The sequence below is a fragment of the Dasypus novemcinctus genome, chromosome 2, assembly GCF_030445035.2.
Source record: "Dasypus novemcinctus isolate mDasNov1 chromosome 2, mDasNov1.1.hap2, whole genome shotgun sequence".
Classification (NCBI taxonomy): Eukaryota; Metazoa; Chordata; class Mammalia; order Cingulata; family Dasypodidae; genus Dasypus; species Dasypus novemcinctus.
The window spans coordinates 48170014-48196534 of record NC_080674.1 but is presented as its reverse complement, the minus strand read 5'-3'; the positions used below and the strand labels follow the sequence as shown (position 1 = coordinate 48196534).

General features: G+C 38.5%; 1 protein-coding gene and 1 pseudogene across 1 annotated transcript in view; both read left to right on the top strand.

The window, feature by feature from the left end:
- Positions 1 to 19268, top strand: part of LOC101444373 (serine/arginine-rich splicing factor 3 pseudogene) — a 28670-nt pseudogene extending 9402 nt beyond the window's left edge.
- The window catches only part of FGF10 (fibroblast growth factor 10), a 77927-nt gene continuing 69946 nt past the window's right edge, over positions 18541 to 26521 (top strand). The window contains exon 1 of the mRNA XM_004472916.4: positions 18541 to 19725. Within this exon, the coding sequence (XP_004472973.1) occupies positions 19383 to 19725 (343 nt within the window). The 5' untranslated portion in view covers positions 18541 to 19382. The remainder of the gene's footprint in view (positions 19726 to 26521) is intronic.

Below are 26521 nucleotides of genomic sequence, written 5' to 3'. Positions count from 1 at the left end.
GACCTTTCTATACATGCCTCTTCTGTCACTTTTACTGAACCTGTGGTTGGTATTGGGGTTGAGGTACACTCAAGAGACTTGAATCTCTGGACTGGCCATGTGCCAGCTGGACCCTGAGCCTCAGCAGAGTTGCAACTCCTACTCCCCTATTCTTTGGACTTACTCAGGTCAGCTAACAAGGAGGAGAAGATGGTCAACCACCTCACCAGGGAACCAAGAATGTCTCTATCTTTTACTTACTTATCACATATGTCTCTATCTCTCTTACCCAGCTACCAACCCAATCTCATTTTTTGATGCATTTCAAATTATATTGCTGACATCAGGTTTAATTCGCATTTCTCTGAATTCTGATGATGCCTGTATATATTATTTTAAAAGGTGTCTGTTCAAATCATTTGCCCATTTTTAATAGGTCTGTTTGTCTTTGCTTATTGTGCTATAAGTTTCCTTTATATGTACTAGATATCAATCCACGTAAGATGAATGGTTTTGTACATTTTCTGTCAACCTATGGTTTGCCTAGTCATTTCTTCAATCATATGTTTTAGTAAGTGTAAATTTTAACTTTAAGTAAAGAGTAATTTAGCAATTATTTTATAGTTATTGCTTTCTGTAACTTAAGAAACCTTTGCTTACACATACTTCATGAGAAAATTCTCATGAATTTTTTTTTTCCCTAAAAGCTTGATGATTTTAGCTTTTACCTTTAGGACAATAATCCATCTTGCTTTCATTTTAGGATATGATTTGTGATATGGTGGCTTAGTTTCCTAGGGTTACCATGAAAAAGTCATAAACTGAGTGACTTAAACCAACAGAAACAATTGCCTTACACTTTTGGAAGTTAAAAGTCCAAAATGCAAATCTGTAGTATGCTGTCAATTTCTTACCAGCAATCCATAGTGTACTTCTACTTGTACCAGAACTCTGCCTCTGTTACAAGACTATCATATCCCTCTATCTGGCTGTGTCCAAATTTCCTCTTCCTGTGAGGACACCAATCATATGGTATTAGGACTTACTATGGAAGAGTTTGCAAATTTTTATTAATAAGTCTACTGGCATTATTATTTGGATTGCATTGAAGTTATAGATAAAATTTGGGGGAATTAACATCTTAACAATGTTGAGTCTTTCAATTCATGAGCATGGTATGCCTCTCCATTTATATAGGTCTTCATATTTCTCTCAAGAATCTTTTGTTTGTTGTTTTCAGTGTAAAAGTTGCATACATATGTTACTTAATTTACCCCTAAATATATTATGTCTTGTGACATGATTTCAGATGGATTCTTCTATATATATATTTATATATATATAATTTAGTTTCCAATTGTTTGGATGGCTTACGAAAGCGTGGTCGATTTTTGTATATCAGCCTATTATCCTGCATCATCATTAAATCAACTTATTAGTTCTAGGAATGTTTTGTAGGTTCTTTAGAATTTTCTATATAAATAATCATGTTGCCTGTGAGTGCAATTTTATTTCTCCTTTCTGACCTCTATATCTTAAAATTTATATTCTTATGTTACTATATGACTAGGACGCATAATCCAAAATTTAATAGCAGTGATGATTTGGAGTATCCTTGCTTTGTCCCCAATATCTGGGGGAAAATATGCATTATTTTACCAGTGAGTATAATGTAGCTGTAGATTTTTATACATGGTTTTTATCAGACTAAATAAAATTCCCTTCTATATCTAATTTACTGAGAAATTTTTTTCATAAAGGTATTGAGTTTTATCAAGTGCTTCCTCTGCATTTGTTGAAATGTTCATATGATTTTTCTTCTTTAGTCTGTTACTGTAATGATTTACATTCATTTATTTTGTAAATACTGGTATTCCTGGGATATATTGGAACTAATGAACCTGGGATCTCATATGTGGGAAGCCCGTGCTCACACTGCCTTCCCTGAGTTGGTTTTTTGTTTGTTTTGCTTGTTGTTTGTTTTTGTTTATTCAGGAGCCTCCAGGAACCGAACCCAGGATCTCCAGTGTGGGAGGCAGGCACTCAGCCACTTGAGCCACATCTGCTCCCATATGCTAATGGTTTATAGTCATTTTGTGTCTATATTAATGAGGGCTATTGATAAACAGTTTTCTGTTTTGTCAGACTTTTTGCTGGTCTCATAAGTTAGGAAACATTTTGTCTGTTCTTTTTCATGACATATTTTGTGCAATATTGGTGTAATTTCTCTGTTAATATTTCTTAAAATTCATCAATGCAACCATGTAGGCCTGTAGTTTGCTTTATGGTACAATTTTTTGATTGCTTTCATTTCTTTAAGAACTATGGAGCTATTGTTCATACTAGTTTAGGATTCACTGAGCATCTCTGAATCTATAAATTTGTGTCTGACTAAAATTGGGAAAATTTTGATCATTGTATTTTCTCTTTTATCACATTCTCTCTCTTCTCACCTTTGGGATACCAATTACACGTATTTTATATATTTTTTGAGATTGTGCTCCATGTCCCAGGACCTCTTTTTATTTTTTAAATCTTGTTTTCTCTGTTTTTCAGATGGATAATTGCTATTGATCTATCTTCAGATTAACTAATTCTTTCCTCCAAAATTCCCATTGTGTTGCTTTAAGTTTTACTGAGAAGGTTGAATTTTTCGGTTCCAATATTCTATTTTTTATATAGATTTTAATCTCTTTGCTTAGTTTTCCTACCTTTTTATTCATTATGAGCATATTTTCTTTGCCATATTGAACATAATTTACCTCATTAAAAGTAACTCCTTTAAAATCCTTCTATGTTACTACAGTTGGGTCATCTTGGAATTGGTATCTGTCGAGAAATTGATTACTCTTGAGAAAGGATTTTCCTGATTCTTCATATTTTGGGTAAATTTAGCATGTATACTGGACATTGTGAATCTAATTTGTGGATTCTGTTGTATTCCCCTGACTGATTAATTTGGTTAGACTCTACTGGAAAAATCTGCAGTAACTCAAATCTCAGTTCAGTTCTACTTTAGCTATAGTCTGATCCAAACATGCCGTTGTCACTGATCAGTGGTAGAAATGTGCAGAGTTTATACAGAGAATTTGGGATACCATTCTCTGACTTTCCTCTTTTAAGAATTGCCTTTGGGGAAGCGGACTTGGCCCAGTGGTTAGGGCATCCGTCTACCACATGGGGGATCTGCAGTTCAAACCCCGGGCCTCCTTGACCCGTGTACAGCTGGCCCATGCGCAGTGCTGATGCCCGCAATGAGTGCCCTGCCACGCAGGGGTTTCCCCCGCTTAGGGGAGCCCCACGCACAAGGAGTGCGCCCCATAGGGAGAGCTGCCCAGCGCAAAAGGAAGTGCAGCCTGCCCAAGGATGGTGCCGCACCCACGGAGAGCTGATACAACAGGATAACGCAGCAAAAGAGAAACACAGATTCCTGTGCCACTGACAACAACAGAAAGCAGACAAGGAAGAACGCACAGTGAATGGACACACAGAATGGACAACTGGGGCAGGGGAAGGGGAGAAATAAAGAAAGAAAGAAATCTTTCAAAAAAAAAGAATTGCCTCTGGAGACTCCCAATCCAGTTCCCTCCAGTTCTCCCAGTGCCAAGGGTCCTAGCAGCTCAGCCAGGCTTGGCAAAGGCTCTCAGTGCACTGCTGCCAAAAGTACAGCCAAGATTCCCAAGAGGAAGGTCAACTTGGCCAAAACGGCCAAGAAGCAGGAGCCCAAGAGGAGGTGCGAGGCTGTCAGTAAACCTGCTCCTGAGAAAGTGGAATCAAAGCCAAAAAAGGCAGCAGGAAAGAATATACTTTCAGTCAAAACAGTGCAACCAAAAGGAAAAAGGGGAGGGAGCAAAGAGAAAACAAGCTGAAGTGGCTAACCAAGAAACTAAAGATTTACCTGCAAAAAATGGAGAACTTAGAAATGAGGAGTGCAGTCTCTGATGAAGCAGGCAAGAAAGAAGTCAAGTCTGTTAATATTGTACACCATGTCTTATCAGTGGTCCCTGCTTCTCCCTTCTTGAATAATCCAGAGGAATATTTTTATCAGCTATTTTGTAAATCCAAGAATTTTAATAGCTCTAGAATAGGGGTTCTTGACCAGGGTTGCGCGAGCTTGAATTGAAATTCAGTTCTTGTGGGGATGTGTTGTTGCAGGTGTAATAAATTTATTAAATATTACACAGTATAGTGTGGACTTAGTCAGGGGTCCATGGTTTTCACCTGACTGGCAAAGGGGTCCATGGAACAAAAAAAGTTTTAACCCCTGTTCTAGAAGATATAGTTTTAAGGAGATTGGAATTCCACCTCATCCCATTTTTTAAACATAAATGCTTTTTTTTTAAAAGAGGGGAAATCATTTGCTGGTTGTTTATTTATTGGTACAACCAGAAAATATTGGAATATTGAATTATGGGAGGCTGTTACTGTCTTGGATGTCAATTTAACATGCCATGGGATAGGGGGTTCAGTCTTTATACCCTATAATACAATGCATAGTAAATGATGACTTGGAGTCAGAGTCTTGCTTTTAATATGTGTTGAACATTTTGAATTGCATCTATTCCCATGTTTTTAGAATTGTTTCTTAAATCCACTCCCTGATCTTGGTTCTCCCTGTCTGAACTGTGCACTCTGTATCATCCTTGGTTGTGGCCATCCAGTTTTTCTAATAACTTTGTTATGTGCTGTGAAAGAGTGGAAATGTGAGTTTGTGGTGTGTATGATATTAAATTGTGAATTAGTGGGATTGAAAGGTGAAACAGCTCATCAATATTTGGAGATATTCGTATTTGATATACTCTTAAAGAGTATATCAATTTTATGCTGGAAAGTCACTGAAATAACTTTAGAAAAACAACTACATGACTTTTTAGGTTTTCAGTATGTACATTAAGAGATGCATACACAGTGTTCATAATGTCTGTGTGCTAATCTTCAGAACAACCAATAAAATCTCTATTATGGAAGACTTTGGTTTTAAATTAAAGTTTTAGCCACCCACATGGACACCAACTGCAGCCTGCCCTCAAGCTAACTCCCCTTGTAGACACTAGCTCTGTCACAGTTCCAGGGACCACCTCTACATTTGAACAACAGTTATCATAAGAAAAGAGGCACTTCTTTCTGTCTTTAAGGAAGGTAGCCAAGAGCCCTGCCTTATGCCAGAACTGTATTATATGTCCATTCTAAAACCAATCACCGGCACAGACAATGGTATGTTATGTTTGTCTCTATGTTACATGATTTTGAGGAGGTTAGTGGGTTCACTAATGAATAAGTGACTGTCACAAAGGAAAAATGTAGTAATAGTTCTTGGATTGTTAGCCAACAGCATTTTCTACATAAACCTCTGCTTCACAAAACTCCAGAGGATACATGTCACATGAATTAGCACAGGAATGATGGTAGAAGGACTTGCCATTTTAATGCAATGCCATTAAAATTTAATACTAGGTAGTTCTATAAACATGGAATTGGGAATCCATAAAGTGAAAATCAGCTTTATTTCAATCTAACTGCAGAGCCAATTGAATGGCGGTGAGATTAGTGTTGGTTAAGAATTCAAGATACACTCTAAACATGGATATATGTGGAACGAAGAAAACATTCTGGAGCAGAGGGCAGAAAAGAAGAGAATAGAGTAATGTATAATTATATTAAGGAAAAAGTGTGGACAAAGGGAACTCATTAGGCTACGATTATCCAAAAATACCTATGATAAGTTTATTCAAGGAAAAAAAGCAAATGAAGTATGTTAAAAATAAGAAACAAAACAAACTTCTCCTTTTAAAGAAATATTTCTTGAAGAGGAAAGGAGCAAAATAGGCAGGGATGAAGTGCAATTAGTTCAAGACTGAGGATGATATTAAGAGTTAAGAGATCTTTCCACACAGACTAAGGGAATACCAAGAATTATTTCCTTGAGATAAATTCCTAGAAGGGAAATTAGCCTGTCAAACATTATATCATTTTTCTGCTTATTTGTGCAGTTTTGTGGCAAATTCTTATCATCAATTAATTCATATTGATTCATATCAATTAATTCATATTGACTGGGAATTTCCCACTGCTCAGATGATTCAAATGTCATTGAGGACTCTCGAATATTAAAAATATTGATAAAAACTCAATATCAAATAAAATAAATAATCATACAGTGGGTCCATCCATTAGTGTTGCCTACTATGTCTCTTGATTTCTTATCTTTAATCAAGTATCTTGAATTTGACTTATAATCCTTTTCCATCTTAAAGTATCTAGATTTATGGTATTTAAAGAAGTCTGCATAAGACTTTTTGAAAATTTACTTATTTGAAAATTTACTTTTCCAAATTTCACATTTATCCAAGTAGGGTTCTCCCAAGAAAAAAAAAAGTCACAGAATATATGTATATTGCATATATATGTAACTCTTAAGATATTTATTCTAGGAATTGGTTCATGGGACCATGGGATTGGCAAGTCCAAATTCCATAGAGCAGACCAGAAGTTGGAAACTTAATGAAGGTGAAATTGAAATCTCCAGAAGTCACAAATTTTAAACTCCCTTAAATTGTGGGGGAGAAGCAGACTGGTTGAAATAGTACTAGAAATCCTCCTTTCTGACTGCTGAAATCCTCAATTCCTGCTCTAAGGTCTTCAACTGATTGGATGAGACTCCCCTCTTTGCTGAAAGCAATCTGCTTTGTTGATTGTAGATATAATCAGCTTTATATGCAGTCAATTGACTAATGATTTAAATTCATCTACAAAATATCTTCACAGTAATAATTAGGCCAGTACTTGCTTGGTCAAATAACTGGCCATCATAACCTAGTCAAGTTGACACATAAAATTAACCATCACATCTACATTTGTATTTACTTACTATATTAGCTTTCTAAAACTAGCAACAACAACCTTTAAATTCTCTTTACTGCAAACTACTAGAACAGTGAAAAGATAATGAAAAGGTGGGATACACAGATTCTCTAGGTTCTCTTACTAATTAGTTGGATAATCCTGGGAATGCAATTTTTTCCTTTATAGATCATAGTTGTCTCTTGTGCAACTTTAGAAAAAAATTGAAAATGGGGTTTGGTATTCAATTAGTTTTTCAGATCCATTATTCCAAGATTTCATGGAATAACTCAAAAGTGACATGCTCAGGCTTTCTCTGACAAATACCATCCATTTTTACTATTGCTATAGTGCAATACTAGAGCAATATATCTTCCACTATTCTGTGTCTCATAGGTTAGGAAATTTTAGAGTTGAAATGTGACTATCCCTTTGCTTAAATAGTGGCCTTAGGCTACACAGCTTTTCTAACTTCCAGGTCCAGTGCTCTTCCTTCTTTTCCTATATACCTGAAAATGTAATAATTAAAAACTATGTAAACCTGACAGACAGTACGAATTAGTCTCTTCTCCCTTCTGTGAACATTGTAGAAGATACCAATAATGGAGATAATTAATGCATATTTTATCGAGCTTTTGTCCTTTTGCGTATCAATTGCATCCTGAATAAACTCAGCTGTCTTCAGTTATATGAAGGTTTAAAAAGTAAAGGTGGAGACATTGTATATTTTCCTCTAAGAAGAAGTTCCAGGAGACATGAGCTTGTCACAGAAAAAAATCAGAATAATATTTAACAGCACATAGCTTACATGGTATCCATTGAGCAAAGACTAAGTTGAGTTTCAAAAAATTGTCCAATTTAAAACACAATACCTTCACACTTCATACATTTTAAGTTATTTTATTATCAAAAACACATACTGGTTAAAGAAAGAGTCTCTCATCCCCAGACAAAAGCATGTAATTCTTACTAACTGTAAGTATATCCATACCATAGTTCTGAGAATAAAACATTACGGTTAGCAGAAAACACTGGGTTCAGTACTTCTAGGTTCTTGGCTACGTCGCATAAACAAATTTAAGGACACACCACAGGGCAGGCAACCGAGTCTAGAGTTTATTGAAAAATAGTGAAAGGAAAAGTACACACCCACATGGCTGCCTGCTGTGCCACTGGGTGAGGTGTGCCCTCGGGGGCCCAGGGCGGGTCTTTTTAAGACCTTTGCTGCTTAAAGCTACTCGCTGTCCTGATTGGTTGCCTTTCTACCTTCCCTGTTAGGTTTCAGGGAACCAATAGGAAGGCCTTTTTGTTTGGAGTTATCGGGGCTTCTTTTGATCCCGGGAGTTTCAAATGGGACCTCGTGCCCAGGGTCTTTGTCGGGCTTATCCGCTGTGCTGGTGAGGGCTTTGTTCTCAAGTAGCTGCCTTCCCTAGGGGCTTCCCTGTGGCTATGTTCTGACCAGAGGGTCCCAGCTGTTATGGTTTTATTCTGTCCAGGCTTCCCTGTTTCCTGTCCTAACCTGCCTCATTACAAGCAAATAAAGTGAATGATTTAGGTAAGAGGTCTTAAAAAGACGCTACTCTTGGAAAATATGTTCAAATGGGGCAAATGCTTTCTTTTGTACTACTATTAGCTAAGCCTCCAGCTCCTTCCACAGGAACCTCCACAATCCTAGAATTGAGGACAGTACCTCCTCCACTTCTTTCCACCAAACAGAAAAGTGCTTGGGCTCAGTTCAGTCTTATTGCTGGTTTAAGGAAAGGCAGGACGGAGTCCCCTCCCTGCTCCATTTCCCACCAGCAGAGCAAGTCCACCCCTACTCTCTTCTTTCAGCCCCACCCTCCCTGTCCCAGCTCCACTGGGAAGGAGTCGCCTGTTTGACAAAATCACATTTCACCTTTTCATACACCCTCAACTGTAATTCTCTTCTTACAGCTTCTGCTCTTTCCTTATGGAGGTTGGGGTACACGGAGCTTTTATCTTGCCCTTCCACCAACATCTCCACATAAAGTCAGCCATAAGTTTCCTATTCTCCCTAATAACCACTCGCCCTTCCTCAGTAGGGTGACTTAGGAAAATTCATTTGCTAAAAAAGACAATTCAAGCAGGGAAAAAGGATTCCCTCCAAATGACGGAAGCAAATATTTTTGGGACCAAAAAAAAAAAGATGTAAATGAAACTGGCTCCCAAAACTTTATACAACAATTAATTTCTTCCTAAAACATTTATCTGCTGTCACGTGGATAGAGTCTTGTGTATTTTGAGTAGGCCTAAAAGGGTAGTGTTTATCAATAAAATGTTCCTAAGAACCAAAACTAATTATATTTTATATTGCTAAATCTGGAAGTTGCTTTATTTGAAAAAAAAAAATCTGAGGTTTCTATCTTTACCAAATATGTGGCTTCCTTGCTGTCTGTATTTCATTTCCCTTGCTTATTTACAAAAGATAAACTAGTCACTTTTTCCCCCTGGCTTTACTTAGTTACTTTTTTTTTTTTTTTAAACTTTATGGGCAATTTTAGTTTGGATTTTGATGTCGGGAGATCCTGTCTTTAGATTGGCTGCATCTTTGTCCTAATTTAAAATTTGACCTAATTTAAAAATGCATTAGCTAAACATCATCTGACAAACAAAAATACCCAAACAGTTGAAAATGGCAGCAGAATTTTTTACCTGAATTCTAATTCTTAAGTAATGAGTAAATACAGATTCCCACCCACTCTCGCCCCTATCCTCTTTGTTCTCTAAATAAAAAAAAAAAAAATTGAATTGGCATCATGCCTCAGGTCTTTAGCTGTCAGATTGAGGTCTTGTTTTAAGAATCTTCACTGAAGGAAGTTCCAAATGTTCACTGGGAATGGGAATGCCGTCAAGGAACTTGAAAAAAATCTATTCTCAGCTAATTAGGTAGAATCTACGCTCAGCTGTCCAGCCTCAGGTTTCTCAGCAAAATACTCCAATTATTCTTCGTCTTGGCACAAAGGTAGCTCAGGAGTCAGGTCTCCTCCCCAAAGGAAAGAAGGAGAAGGGTAGCTTGACTCAGAGCACGGCCCCCAAGTCGGGGAAGAAGAGCTCTCTTTACTGTTCCTGTTGAGAGCGTTCATAATCAAAGTGAAGATAAAGTGTGCAGAACAGACTCCTGCATTTGGGAAAGGGTCGAAGAAATAGAAGAAATCCTTTTGAGTAGTTTAGTATCTATCCAGAACACAGAACTTTCAGGAAAAGAAAACAATAAAAGCAGACACCTGAGAGAAAAAGAAAAGAAAAATATCAAAGCAAAGTATCACTGTCCTTACCCCCTTAGAGCCTCCCAACACAGATCCTCCCAAAGTTTGTCACTTGTCATCTCTGAGATTCAAATACTCAACCTGGGTCCCCAAGGCTTTTCTATACACAGGATCATGTGGGAAGCTGGCTTTGCTGCTTTTGGACAAGTGACTTCACCTTCCCGGGCTTTGACATAGATGTCTGAGGTCATTGCCCCTTTCTACTTCCTAGTGCCTCTAGGCTTGTGAGACTCATTAACAAAGAACTCACATATCTATTATTGTAACACTTGAATTTCTTTGATACATCAAATGTTTATAGGTTCTTCTGATTAAAACAGGATATTTTCCCTGTTCTACTAAGCAATTCTTGTACTAGTGTTTTTGTCAATCTAGAATTTGACCTCTAAAACAGACAGAATCTACGACTAATGAATGTAAATAATATTAATCTGTTATATGTATATACTGAACTGGTGCAAAAGCTCTTTATATAAGTCTTTGAACTTTTTAATTTTTTCCCCCAATCAATTCCAAATGATCTGATTGACTTTATTTTTTTAAGAATTCAAAACAAGACTGGACGTCTAACACATCCTTGCAGATGTGTATTGTGTAATGAGGGTAATTTCCTACAATCTAAGTCTCAAATATACAAAATAAGAGATTAAATCACTTCTCGTAAATATTTCCCTATTTTTACCCACAGCAAGTGTAGGTAAAACAGTAAAAACAATACCAGCAAGAACAAAATATCCAGAAAACGTCCCTATCTGGTCCTATAAAATTGCAAGAATCCACCCACAAATGAGCATGACTTCAGTTGTTAAAAGAAAAATTTTAAGTTAGCCAAAGAAATATTTCTAAGTCCTCTCTCCCTCCTCATATAAATTTAAATATGCCAAATCAAAATAGTTGAACCTCCTCTGATGACTGAAACAGGAATATGAAAGTCAATATTTAGACCTTAGGCCAAAAGGAGCCATTCTATATCCTTGAGTAGCGATGAATTTTAAAGCGGATTTTTTTTAGGAGGTATGGAAATTGAACCCAGGACCTCATATATGAGAAGCAGGTGCTCAACCACTGAGTTATACTTGCTCTCCCTAAATGGATTATTTTTGAACTGCTAGCCTGACAGAATTTCAAGTGAGATGCTTTCTTAATTAAGGGATAGATCAATATATTCTCAACCTCAAGGACATGATGTAAAAGGACACATTAAAAAGGACCCTGGAGAATTTCCCAAACAGCTCATGCTGAACAGCCCCAGAAGTTCTGATTTATCCCTATTCTCCCTCCCTGCTTCACACTCTGAGAGGAGGCTGAAAATCCTTGTGATTTACGAGTTTAGTGTACATGTTATAGTTCATCTTCACCAGCCTTGTCATTCTAAGCAGCTCACTTTGCCTTCCCAGGCCCTTTAAAAAAAAAACAAACAAAACCAACAATTACAACAACGACAAAAAAACCTGGTCAGTCGATGTTATAAGACTGGGAATTAAGGTATTTTCCGGTTGTAAAGACTCAAAAGTCTACAATTGTTCAAGGTGATAAATGAGAAGAAGAAAGAGATTCTAACCTTGATCTGGGCTTCATAGGCTCTATGCTATATTGATTTCTATAACATGTCATTCATGTGTGAAATTTGCCTGTGGAATTATCTGGACAGTGCTCAATGTACAAAATATCTGTATGTATAATTCATCTTGGGATTTTTGGTACTGTCCAGCTTGTATGCCTTTCTAAAATTCAGAGCTGCTAGCCACTCCATTTAAAAATAATTTATCTTTAGAAAAAAAGCAAGTGTCCAAATGACAGCTGTCAGTATGCTAAGAAACAGTGCTACTAATTTCTCTCCTTCCTTTCTACACAGAATACTAAGCTGAGACCAGTATAACTACTCATAAATAATTTAATGATTTTAAAGATTTACATGATGCAACATTTAAAGTTTTCATAGTAAACTGAAAAGTAGAAAGTTCATGTTTTAATATAGAGCTTTTTACTACATTTTTCTAAAAAAGTATGTCATTTTTGAAAATAACTTCCTATTTAGTGAGATCCTTTTCTACAACTATTTATGTAAAAGTGTTTTATTGAACATTTAGCAATCAAAATAATTTGCTCTTTGATTTTGAACTTCAAAATCACCAGCTAAATAAAAAGCTATGAAATATCATCAAAATCCAACACTAGATTGTTTATTCCTTTAAGACAAATACCATTTCTTATTATCTTTCGTACAATTTGAAGAACGTAGCATCTTGCCCAGCCAGCACTGTGCGCTCTACAATGTGCTTTGTACTGAATTGCACATCCTCACTATCATGCATATGCAAAAAAACATATTATTTGGCACTAATGACTTACTGAGGATGGCAAATACCACAGTCATTCTTCTGACTAGGATGCAGAATTCACTCCAGTTGATTCAAGAGAAGGGACTTTAACAGTAACTAATTTAAGAGGTATAGTATAGATGGGATTAAAGGAAGGAGCAAGGGATGGTAACACAGACGATCAAGAGATGAAAGCTGTTACCAGTCCTTGAGTTTTAGGGTGACTGGAGGAAATAGTACCATAGCAACTCTAGTGATAACTGGAGTCTTGAAGAAGGGTCCACCCAGCAAGAAATGTAGACCTGGAGGGACATCGCCACTGCCAGAGAAATGGCACTGAAACAAGAGGAGAGGAAGAAATACCCAGAGTTCTCTTCCTCCTGTGCTCCAGTCTTCTAAAGTGGCCATTCTCCCTTTCATTAAACCAACTGCAAGCCATCTAGCAAAGGAGCAGGGTGATGCACAAAAGTCAGCACAGAGCTGGGCAGAGAAGGGCAGAGGATGGCTATGGGGACCAATCCAAGGAAAAAAACCTGCAGGAAATTCAACATTGCCCCACACAATATTACTTCTGTTCATGCTAATTCATAAAGAACACATCCTTTTGGCCAAAGTCAAAATTTGACCAAAAATAGACAGAAATTTGTCAAATAGAAAGAAGGGTATTATGGGCTAAACCAAGTTCCCCAAAAACATTATGTTCAAGTTTTAACCCTAGTCCTAAACATGAGACCTTATTTGGAAATAGGGTCTTTGAAGATGTAATTAGTTAAAATGAAGCCAAACTGGATTAAGGTCCATCCTAATCTAGCACAACTGGTGTCCTTAGAAAGAGGGGAGAACTGGACACAAATAGGCATAGGGAAGAATGCCATGTGATAACAAATAGAGATTAAAGTGCTGCAAACCTTAGAATGCCAAGTATTGCCAGCCACCTCCAGGAGCCAGGAGAGAGGCATGGAACGATTTTGCCCTACAAACTGCAAGGAGCATGACCCTTCCTCCAGAACTTCCTCCAGAAATGCTGGACAATGCATTTCTGTTGTTTTAAGCCACCCAGTTTGTGGTACGTTATTATAGCAGCTCTTGGAAATTAAGACAATGGGTATTAGATCAAATTATATTTGATAGTATGTATGTTTTCAATAGGAGGTACATAGAACATAAGATGGATTAGGATGCTCTTATTGGCAAGTTATTAAAATAATAAGCTAGAAAGCATAAAATATGGATCCAGGAGTCTGGGAGCAGAAGGAAAGGAGAGCAGGTCAGAGGAGTTGGCAAAAAGGACATGGCTACAATCCCAAGATTGCAAGAGAAACACAGTGAGAAACTGTGTGCCAGAGAAACAAGAAAAGATCACATCTTGTTCCTTCATGAAGTAGTGAGTAGAAGTCACAGTTTTCCTCAAATTAATTGTAGGGAGAAGTATAACTAGAGAGAAATTTCAGGGGTTCTCCTTTCTCCTCCCCAATTTCTCCATCTGCTTTCTGAGTACCCATCACTAATTATGAAGAGCTTAAAATCATTTACCCATTCATTAGTTCATTCATGCTCTTTGTAGGGCATGTTCATCTCTCTTATATATAGGCAAGCCCTGTATCACGAACAACACCTAGCTGGAACATTGTAGGCATTCAATAGGCAATTAAAAAAAAAAAAAAAAAAAGAAATGAATGGACAAAGAAATGAACACACTGTAAATGTCTGTTGGGGTAGGAAGTTACAATTTGCAGTAATACATTATAACTTGCCAATTAATTCATAGGCATAATTGACTGATTTGAGAATGTAGAAGGTGGTACACATCTACAGATGCTGGAGAGACGTAAAACAAACAAAACTCTTCAGAAACTCACAACTCTGTCAAGGGAGGGTCTGTTTACTATCAGCTGGGAGAGGACAAACAGCAGCTTTGTGGAACTATATTGTGTTTGGTCCCAAGATGCAGAGTTCAGTTTCCAGGAATATTTTGATGATTTTTTTTTTTTTGTCTTCAGAAAATCCTTTTCATAATCTTGGTCATGTTTCTTTCCCAATTACAGATCACTAAATCTATATTTGAGGACTAACAGATGGAAAATTCACCTTAGATACAAATTTTGAAAAAAAATACTTTAAGCAATTACCTATGCTTTAAAATATCACACTACTATATGTAAATTTAATATTAGAACACAGAAAGCTGAGTTAAAGTATAAATTTACATGTTTTGGAAGGTGCTATATATTTCTAAACTCAGACTATTAAAAAAAAATTCCTCCAATATCCTGGAAATCTGTGGTATACATCCTTTGCCATACCCATATCAAGATTCATTTTGGCTCATTAAACATTCAATATTGGTCAATTTTATTACTTTGCTCCAGCTAATCTATTGTACCAAAGCTATCTGGGCTTCCCCAAACTAAAGTCTTCTAATCTTTCTCCTCACATCCACGCTGGCATCCCAGAGATATCAGATCGATGAGTGGAAAATGACAAGAGAAGAGGAGCAGAGAAGAGGAGAGAATGCACAGGACAAGTATTGGGAAGTATTGAGGATAATGGCCTAGGATCTATCACCGCAGTTCTAGATTCTATTCTAACACCGAGTGACCTGGGTATTCATTTGGAAAACAAGAGGGTTGGATTCAGTTACTGACGAGGTTCCCACTGGCTCTGAAGTATTGCCTCAGTAAAAAAAAATTAAGAAATCACCTACTTTATTTTCCTCAAAGGCAAATAAATGATTACGGGCATCATCTCTAGCTGCAGCCTGAGAAGAACACAAGTCCTAGAGTGGCTTAACATTAGTATCTCCTGCATCCAAAAGGGAAAAGAGCCTGGGACACATGCTTGCAAAAGCTGCACTACATCTTCAAAACAAGGGCTGCACATGTTTAAGTTGTAGAACCATCTAGCTGACTTTTGACCTGACTTAATATTCTGAATTAGCTTACTGAGACTGCCAATAACATTACACCTAATAGAACACACATCTTATAACCAAACTACAGATAGTGCTGAGTAACATAAAGAATCCAGGAAATCCATACTTAAAATGTAAACTGCCCAATCAGAATAGATATTGAAAGATCTGGTCGCACATAAGCAAATTCCTTTTCTGAGGTTCAGTAGCCACATTTTAGGATTCTTCAATGATTGCTACTACGGTCTTGCTTTAAAAGGTCCCAGTAATTTTTCAAAACATTGCACTTAAGAAAAGGTCATGTCTATATCCCCCAATAAAGATTTAGCCTGATATTACTAGATATGATTAGGACATAAAAATAAAGCATGCCTTCTAGAGATTGGAGAAAACGAGAAAACAGCCTTTTAGAATTAGTAGGTACCACTATAATCTGAAGCTTGTACTGTCCTTTTCAATCCTAGCAGAGAAACAATTAATAAAGGAACCCATTAAGACCTGATTATTGCTGCTAAAAAAGGAAGGTTGAATTTCAGTCCTTTGAAGTAACTGAGAATGATTCAGGCCTCATTACAGAGATATAATCTACATTCATACATTTATGTTAGTGATTCAAATCTATTGAGAGAGATTGAATTCCGTTAAATAGTGCATCTTTCCTGTGGAACTTTTCTCAGGCTTTCTCTGGCTAACCTAAGAGGTGACCTAACAATGCAAAGTAGTGGGGTATTTAGGGATTCAACTGTGCTATAAAAGAAAGGCTGTACAGAAAAGAGAAAGAAGAATGAGATATAATCTAAAAAGCTATGTCAGCTTTTCCTTTGGGCTGTTTTGTAAATGCCCTTCCTGTCATCACGCTGTACAGAGGAGCGGTGAAGGGCTGTAGGACTTTTAAACACTGCACCTGCTGTAACCAGATTTTAATATGGAAGGTTTGAAGATGTCTATTTCCCCCATTTCAGATAGAATAAAAAATAAAACTTCTAACTAAGTGACCTGAGTAGTTTCTTCTGCAGGAGCAGAAAGTTGGTAAGCATATATGTGGGAGTCTTAGAGAGAGAGGCTACCTTGGGGAGGGCGTCTATTGTAATTTTTTTTTTTAAAGGAGAGATCCTAAACTGACATCATTAATGTTGGTTCTCAGTGTAGAAAAACCAACCCCAAAGCAAGAATTTCCTATGTTTTCTAACTTTTTGCAATAGAATCTTCAGTGCATGGTTTTGTAGAACACAATTAAAAACCAAAATGAAAAAAGCAACTTTGTAATTTTAATTAATTGTTAGTTCAAACATTTGGATTCTGCCTAATGATTGGGACAAACCCAATTCTCTTAGAAACACTATACTCTTTCTGGCATTTGTCAGCTCAGGTATAAAACTGTGAACTTGAAAATTGAAATGAGCATTGTGGGTTCATTTTTAAATCTTCATGCTTTAATTAAAGAGCAAGATGTGTTAGACAAGCTCTTTCTTTGCTTAACTTTCCAATTAATAGCTATGGAAATCAGAGCTAATTATATTAAACTTACGTGTCTACTGTGGTGTTCACACTATTGAGCCATTCTGAATAAGTTTTGAGTTATAAAAACTGCAATTAAAATTCTGATTCTGATAGTAAATTGTTTTATTTCAAAGGCTCTGAATGCATAGGAAAATATAACAACTAAATAATGTAATTGAGAGATCATTTTTAATGCCCATCTTTAAAGGCAGATTTTTACTTTCTTTGTATTTTTCCTATCCAAAATGAAAATTGAAGCCAAATGCATGTTAGGGATTCTAGTTTGCTTTATGCATATTCTTCTTACTAGTTCCCATCAAACTTCAGTCGCAGTTGTTTTAACTACCAAATTCATCCTGATGTGCTTTCCCCTTTCATACTGGTTCACTATATTGTGTTGAACCATATGACAATGACACCTTGCAGTAAAAAAAAAAAAAAAAAAGACTGCAAATTATCTCAGTTTCGTACGTTTCAACTTAATGCAAATGTCCAACTGTCTTATATAGCATCTCACAATGCATCTTTAGGCACCCCTTCCGGCAAGCTTTCCCTGTTTAGAGTAATTCCTAAAGACATGGTCCTTTAAGAAGTCTCGTACTCATATTGGAATGAATTATCACAGTAATTCCTGCTTTGGGTCTCTTAATTCTTGGCGGAGGTTTGTCTAGCTTGGGAGTTGTTTCTGTCTCTACCTGGACTGTGAGCCAGTTTTCTGAGCGGTGAGGGGATGGGGGAGAGGTGGTGGAGGAAGAGAGTGAGATGCGAGCGACTGACAGCGCAGCTCTTTTGTAAAACAGAGCCCTTTAAACATTATATTTGAAGATAGAAAAAAACGCTCCTTTATAGAAAAATGCAAAGGAAACTGCACAGAATATAAAACAGACAGAAGATTTTTGGCCAAATTGTATGGTAAAAATCTTTGTAATCTCAATAAAGTGCGTTCGCTTTGAAGTGCACGCGTGATTCAGTAACTGATTCATGTTAGCAATTAGAAATCGGTCATTTGGGTCCTTGATTTCATTTGCGCCAAAAGAGAGGCAACTTTTAAGGGTGACGATAAATCTCCCTGAGCTTAAAAGACAGCAAGGGCCAAAGTGTGAACTTTTTACTTCAGCAACGGAAGCGAGAAATCAGTGATTCATTAAAGCAGAGACCTCCTTGGAAGCTGGCAAAAGAGGAGAAAAGGAAGCTAATTATGTCTCCCTTTTCTGTGCTCGCTCCGGCCAGTTTATAATCTGCTGCTTTGGAAAGTTTATCCTCAGCATCTTCTGCTTTTCCCTCTTTCTGAGAGAGGGGGAAAGAAAAAAAAAAAAAAAAGTCCGCCAAGCACCAGGCTCCAGGTGGCTCTCACGTACTTCACTGCCAATAGGAAAAAAAAAAATCCTACTCTGGAAAACAAGTGAGAAAGGGGCTCCCCAGGGGGAATTGGTTTAGGCTGGAAGACGGCAAAATTAGGAAGGCTCGAGGATACGACCCGCGCCGGTGGCCAGTGCCGCGAGCCCCGGGACCCTTTAGCAGCAATTAGCTAGCGGGAGCTGCAGGCGCGCGGGAAGGCTGCGGCGGCGGCGGCGAGGGCGGCACCCGGCAGCCCCCGAGCTCCGTGCAGAAGCTTCTCGCTCCCCTGCTCTCCAGCCCCCCTCCCGGCCTCCCCCCACCCCCCCACTCTCTCTCCCTGGAGTTCCCAGCAGCCGAGGGTTTCAGATGTCCCACCGCCGTTTGACCCCCTCCCCCCGCTTCTCCACCCCTGCAAATGAGGTTTGACCAGCAGAGGCAGAGCCCACCTCTGGCTTGGAATCACTGACATTTAGACTCCGGGCTCCAACCTGTTTACAAGCGGACCTTCCAAAGGCAGGGGGTGGGGGAATAGAGCCAAACAAAACACCGACCGCCATCCCCCCCAAACAAGAAGTGACTTTCTGGAGGCTTCAAATCAACAGGCACCACCAAAAAGAGAAAGCAAGAGGGAGAAGAAAACAACGGCGACCGGGGCGCTCGGGCAGCTGCCTCCCGTTCTGACAACTCCAGAGGGAAGCCCTTTCAGAACTGCCGAGCAGGCTGGGGCTCTGCAGAAGGGACCAGAAGGTGCCAACCGCGGAGGGGCGCAGACAGCCCCCCAGACCCCCACCCCACCTTCTTTGGGTTTTGTTCATTGTGCTGTCATCTGCTTTTCAGACCTTTTTTTGCCTCTAACATGGTGAAGAAAGGAGTGAAGAAGAGAACAAAGTAACTCCTGGGGGAGCAAAGAGCGCTGGTGACCCTCAGCGCCACCGCCGCTACCAGTTCTTGCGGCCACCCACGTCCACCTTTCGCAGGGAGACTCGGAGGCGCACGGCAGGGGATCCGAAAAAGGAGCCAGGAGAGGCAGCCGGCCCTTCCGAGGAGTTATGGATGTTGGTGCATTCACTTCTGGCCAGATCCGCGCCCTGAGGGAGCTAACCAGCAGCCGCCACCTCCAGCTCTCTCCTTGCCTTGCACGAGGTCTTACCCTTCCAGTATGTTCCTTCTGATGAGACAATTTCCAGTGCCGAGAGTTTCAGTACAATGTGGAAATGGATACTGACACATTGTGCCTCAGCCTTTCCCCACCTGCCCGGCTGCTGCTTCTGCTTCTTGTTGCTCCTCTTGGTGTCTTCCGTCCCTGTCACCTGCCAAGCCCTTGGTCAGGACATGGTGTCACCAGAGGCCACCAACTCCTCTTCTTCCTCTTCCTCCTCGTCCTCCTCCTCCTTCTCGCCTCCTTCCAGTGCGGGGAGGCATGTGCGGAGCTACAATCACCTCCAAGGGGACGTCCGCTGGAGAAAGTTATTCTCTTTCACCAAGTACTTTCTTAAGATCGAGAAGAACGGGAAGGTCAGCGGTACCAAGAAAGAGAACTGCCCGTACAGTAAGTAACAAATGCGTGCTCCCTTCCTTCCAATTATCCACCCCCACCCCACACGGGGGGGAAAATCTCTTCCAGATGTGGCCAGCTAAATATTTACGTCCTCAACCCCTGTAAAATGATTAAGTGGAATACTTTCACACTAAATCACAACCGCCCCCCCTCCCCCGCCCCGTGTATATACATCGTGCTGCCGCACCCCCTCCCCTCGGTGCGCCCCCTGCACATCCTCCACCCCGGGTACACCCTATCCGCTCCTTCCCTCCAGCTTGTCACTCGCGGGACCACGCAGGGCGCCCAAGAATTGTTGCAGTCCACGGATGTCCCCCTCTCACCACCGCCCTTCCTCACCTCATCCCAAGGTCTCCTTTCCTTCCCTTCTGTAAATGGCTCGAGTAAACACATTTGGTTTCTTTTCGCTGGCAATCTTGTTAAGGCAGGCTCCTCAAGCTGAAAATAATTATCCGCTGCCGATTATAGGTATATGGTAACTTTAAGAAGAAAAGTCAATTTCACTCTCCCCACCCCCGTCCCTTTACCCCACCACCTCTAGATAGGAGCGAAACCCATTTGGGGGGTGGGAGTAAGTGGGAGGGGGCTCTCTCATGTTGGTTTGAGTGATTTTCAGCTCATGAAGTTAGTTTTTCAGGCACCACCGCTGCTATTTGTCTTCTGCCTGCCTTCTCTCTTGGTAACATGATGCTCTCGCGTCTGCATTGTCAATAGCATATGCGCTGCTTTGTGGTGTCCTGTTGTACTGGCTTCTTCTGAAACCTCTCATACTGCAGAGCCATACTACTACAGCATTGTAAACATCTGGGACTAGATTCACACAGACCTCACACAAATCTCGTTGTCATTCTTCTATTTTCAAAGCAAAAGTCATATGTCTGTTTCCATGACTATACTTTATCCCACAGGGTGAGCTCCTCTCACTACAAATTATGCCCTAGATCCTTTGGATTGCTTTCTTTCCTCTTTTCTTTCTCTCTCTTTTCTTCTTTCTTTCTTTCTTCTTACGGAGTGTGGGCTGAATAGGCGGAGGGAAAACAAGAGGAGAAGGAGTGGATATTGTGGCTCTTCTTAAATCAGTCCAGCAAAACCAGATTATGCTGCTGTTGACTTCCTTTCCTAGTAACTTTCAAGTACTGAGACTTATTCATCCTCTACTGATTGTTACTTGAAAGGATCCTGAGGCTGTGTAATGGCACATTGAAGACAGTAGGCAATGACATTTAAACATCTTTAGTGGCCATTTAGCTTTATCTCAATGGTAAATTCAACAGACTTTTTTTCCATCAGTTGTTTGGGAATTACAAGAGGATATTTGCCAGCCAACAAAATGTATGGATCACACATTTCAAATTCCTTGTCCCTGAAAGCACCAAGTCCTTCTGGGAATGATGGTTGGCCAGAATTTAGCACTTTATTTTTAGATAAAGATTTACAAGAATTAAGACCTAGTTTCTTCTTTGCAGACTCACCTACACCCAACTTTAGCATCTGTTCCTCCTCAGCTACTGCTTTCATTTACTAAAACTAGCAATATCCTTAAACGCAATAAAATCGTTTGGCGTATTTTGAACCGTTCCATTTCATGTTTTATATTAGAGATGTTAAATAGCCCATTATTCATGTTTTTCCCTATTCTGATTCATAGAATATGACAAATGCCATTAATGATGAAGACTTTTTTTTGCCTGAGAGTCATTTGTTACCTAGAATTCATCAGATAATATTTATAGCCTTCATGGTTGTTGATTGAAAATGTAATACCTTTGCTTACTTCTAAAACAAAATAATTGTGGTGTCATCCAGTTGGAGAATGGGGAAGAAGTCTTCCAAACACTTGTTCAAAAGTGAGATGGGAATTTAAAAAACAAGAATTACCATGGACTGAAGTTCCTCATTGTACTTTTAGTTCATGGATACGTTTCAAAGTAATATAATAAAATTCCAGAGTGTTAACTATGAGCAAACTTTCTCTTTTTAAAATTTTGATGCTAACTTGATTATGCCATCTCTCTATTTTAAATGTCTCTATGATGTGATGCAAGAAGGACCAATCTGTGCTATGTATACAATTTAAATTACTGTTTTTTATAAGATGATCACTGTGTGATTAACTATTTACTATTATAAAATGGTTTTCCAGTGCATGCATTGAATTATATTTCTACAAAACAAAAACTATCTGCAAAGAGAAAATTATACAATTTATTGGATCAAAAATTCGCGTGGAAAATTTCCATCCTAACTGTTCAAAGTATACAAATATCTCTTCCATATGACAAAGTGTACAATAGCCCTCATTAAAATTAAAATCTAAATATCTTTTAATGTATCTAATATATAATGAAACAATCTTGATCAATGGTTAAAAATGAAAGTGGGAGGATCTTACTCTGTTAAATAATGTCAAATCATAAATATTTTAGGCTCTCTAAGAACATCTGTATCAAAACATAGCAAGTGAAAAATGGAGGTTCAAAAAGTCTTAATTTACATGTGGCCAAATAATCAGAAGGCTGCTACAATTTCCTGCAGGACTGATTCATCTGAGGTATATGGTATCATTAAGATACTGTCTAAATATTGTATAATTACATGTGAATAAACTTTTGCCATGCCTACAGGGTAATCAACCAGCCAGCCCACCAAATGGTAGCCTGTTAAATATTAGGGTATCTAACCTCTGAAGAGTGTCAGTTCCTTTTCCAAAAACCACATTTCAGTAACATTTTCCTAAATAAGTTATTAATTACTCTCAATACACAAGCTGTTCTTTTGAGGTTTGTTTATTTGAAGATTAATTTTCTTTGTTACTTTTGACCCTAGTTTTATCACTGCTAAAATACAGTAACAGCTTGTCTAAGAGGTTATATGCTTGTGATGTCCTGGGTAATTAAACAACTGTTTTACTGGCTTTTTGCCAACAAAATGCTAACAAAGGAGAAGTAAGGAAAGCACCCATAAGCATTTTTAACTTCTGCCTCCAAAACTGGTTCCCAGAAAATAAATGGTTCTAATAACACCATATATGTTAAGAAGAATCTTCTGAGTTTTGGTGATTATTATAATTTCTTTATTGAGAAGGACATTTTTGTTTGCGTCATCATTATATGAGAGTAGACTAAAGGTCATAGAGATGAATTATGTGCCTTCTGTTAAAAGTCTAAGAAAGCTTGAATAATTTAGAATAGCTGTGGTATATCTGTCATGAGATATGCGCAGGATCATGTAGGTTTTATGTTATCAATCTTTACATCTAGAGCTTTGTCCTTGAAACTTTACCACTCAGCTCCAGTTCTGGCCTCCTAGAAAGGCTGGGTACAGCTGTTAGGTGCCCTTGTAGCTGGGACTGGTGGAGCCATTTCTGGAAGTGAGTAAAACAGCTGTGGGCTTCTCCAGTGTTGTCACTTGTAGAAAAGGGGAGTCTAGTGAAAAGAAAATGTACTCCTAAATTTGGGAATGCCAAGTATGGACATCCCCCAACCAGAAAGCCACAGAGCTTATTGGCCTTTCTGGGGAAGGAGTCTGGGAGACAGTAGTGAAATCAGATTTTACTGAGTATGTAGTATGTGCCCAAGCTCTTTATTTATTTTTATTTTTTTAAAAGATTTATTTATTTATTTCTCTTCCCTCCAGTTGTCTGCTCTCTGTGTGCATTCACTGTGTGTTCTTCTGTGTTCACTTGTATTCTTGTCAGCAGCACCAGCAGTGTCTCTTTTGGTTGCATCGTCTTGCTGCATCAGGTTTCTCTGTATGGTACCACTCCTGGGCAGGCTGCACTTTTTTTCATGCTGGGCGACTCTCCTTATGGGGCGCACTCCTCATTTAATATCATAAGTTCTATGATGTAGGTATAGCTATCAACAGTTTTCAAAAATGGACATTAAGTCAGAGTAAAGTAATTTGCCCTATTCAACTGGCAATTGGCAGAGTCATAATTCAAGCTTAAGTCTATTTGGTTATAATTTCTTTCCTTATCTCTTCTACCTCTCTGTTGCTGACACCATTGATAACCGGTTCATTAGAATTAAACTCCACAAAACTCTAAAAAACAAATTATTCAAAACCTTCATTGTTTCTTGCAAAGAACACCAACAGTTCTTCAGAATGAAATTGGAACAGAAGTAAAATGACAGTAGAACAGAAATGAAATATGCCAATGATACATCATTGCAGATACTCACTTGGTATCAGGTAATGCTAGTGAAACCCCGGTTTGGTATTATGTTTGGGGATATAATTACTTATGGACACAAAAAATATACATACATCAATCTCACTTATGTTAACAAAGGTCATTAGGAATACATGACTATTTAAGAAAAATCCATGAATGTAATTGTCTATAGTAATTGTTTACAGCTGAGGGCCAAATGTTTAATTGTTCCCATGTGTAATAAAATAATCTTATTGTAGATACCAGTGGGAAATCAGGCTGTTGCAGAAACTCTTGATACATGACTCTGATATATAATATAAAAAGCAAAATCTGAGACACCTACAATGCTGTTAAGAAGGATATTTTTAATTTCCTTAAAATGAGTCTACAAGTCAAAAAGGTGAATCAGTACCTAAAAATGATAGATGGTTGTATAGGTTTAAAGGTTTACATTATTACTTTTTAATCAAGACTAGAGCTTATTGTAAGATAAGTTAAATGCAGTGAGAAAAACAATTGTTAAGGTAAATATGGACTCAGATGTTATCTCCTAATAAATACTTGAGAGTTTTCTGGAAAGCAAACCTGTACACAATTTCTGACTTCTACTAGTGTCTTTTTTTTTTCCTCCCCTGCCCTGCTGTTTTTGCTGTCTGTGTGGATTCACTGTGATCTTCTATTTCTCTTTTGTTTTTTCTTCTTGTCTTTCTCCTCTAGGATTCACTGGGATTCGATCCTGGGGACCTCTGATGGGGAGAGAGGTTCCCTGTCAATTGTACCACCTCAGTTCCTGGTTTCTGCTGCACTTCACTTTGACTCTCCCCTTCGTCTCTCTTTTGTTGCATCATTGTCTTGCTGCGTGACTCACTTGCACAGGCACTGGCTCACTGCCTGGGCACTTGGCTTGCTGTGCGGGCACTGGGATCACTGTGCAGGCACTGGCTCACTGTGCAGGCACTCATATGGACACTCGGCTCACCACGCAGGCACTCTCACGGGCACTCAGCTCACCACATGGGCACCGGTTCACCACACGGGCACTGGCTTACCACACAGGCACTCACGTGGGCACCCAGCTCGCCACACAGGCACTTGGCTCACTGTGTGGGCACTTGTCTCACTGTGCAGGCACGCTTTCTCTTCTTTTTTCACCAGGAGGCCCCAGGGATCAAGCCTGGTAGGCGGAGGCCTTATCACTTGAGCCACATCCGCTTCCCCTGTTGTCTTATTTAAATTGTGGTTGTTTCTTGAGTTTGGTTGCACAATTTATAGCCAGCAGGGTTTAATCATGAGCATCAAGGATTTATGAAGATGGAAGGCACTGTATTTAATGTTTACATGACACTGTCCTGCTACCTTTATTGCATTCCTACCATATGGACCCTCCACCTTGATTTTTTTCAAAATCATAAATCCATTAAAATGCACAATTTGAGAGGGTTTCCTCTTCATAAACCTGATTTATAACCAACTACTAGAAGAAACAAAAACAACAGTTGGCTGGAATTACATGCTGGTATTGTGGTATGAGAATTCAGAGAAACCAATCTCTAAGTCTTGGGTATTGCAATAATCTATTATCCAAAAGTACAGACCATTCTTAAAAACATCTGTCTTCAAAATGATATTTAAGCATGGAATTTTAAGAAAAGAATCATATAGAATCAAGGAAGCCTCATTGTATGCATATTTTCTTCTACACTCTTACTATCCAACTTAGAGGGAAAATCCTTTTTCCAGTGCATTTCTTCAGTGTGCAATGAACTTTTAATAGAATAGGAATGAGCACTTTAAATTCCTGTACAATTACCTTAATCTTCAGAGGCAAACCCCATTTATTATCCAAAAGTCTGATTTCCACAAGCCAAAATGTTGGGAAAAAAGTTAACAGCTCATTTGAAATAGAGCTAATGTTCCTCACATTTATGAGCTGCCTATGAATATCTACATCTTTTCTGGGCCTTAGATGCCAGTTTGCTTATCCAAAATTGTATTACGAATGCTATTTCTTTATTATGTTTCAGAAGGAAGAGTAATACATGTGTTCAAAATGATTTTAATCTACCTTAACTTTAATTCTGTGAACTTTCCAATGAGGAGTAATTCAGATGATGTTTTTAGTATTAGTTTCCAACATTTGCCAGCATTCATTTTGATATTTTCTTAATGTAGGCAAATTTTTAGTATTTTGCTCCAGATTAAAGATCTTTTATAGTTCTCCAGTAAGATGGGGCATAAGATTCATGTTTATGTAATTGTATTACAGTTTTATCACATTCTAGAAATGTAACGAACCTCATTTGTCTCAAGTCCTTTACGCAGGATTATCTTAATCTTTCATATTATAGCAATATGATTCAAGATCACTTCCATTTGGCATTTAACCAGTGGTGTTTATTACTTGGTTTTGTAGATTAAAAATATTTATTTTTCATTACCTGCACTCCTTTTACCAGTGTGCATTACCTTTCTCAGTGCCATTCAACCAATGTAACAAAGGATAACCTAGTAATGTGCCTTGAAATTAGTGAAAGAAAATACATCTGCATCTTGGGAAGCCATCAGGGGCACATTAATACTGAATTAATGCTAAAAACAAAATGCTGATGCTTTACAAAATTGGTTTAA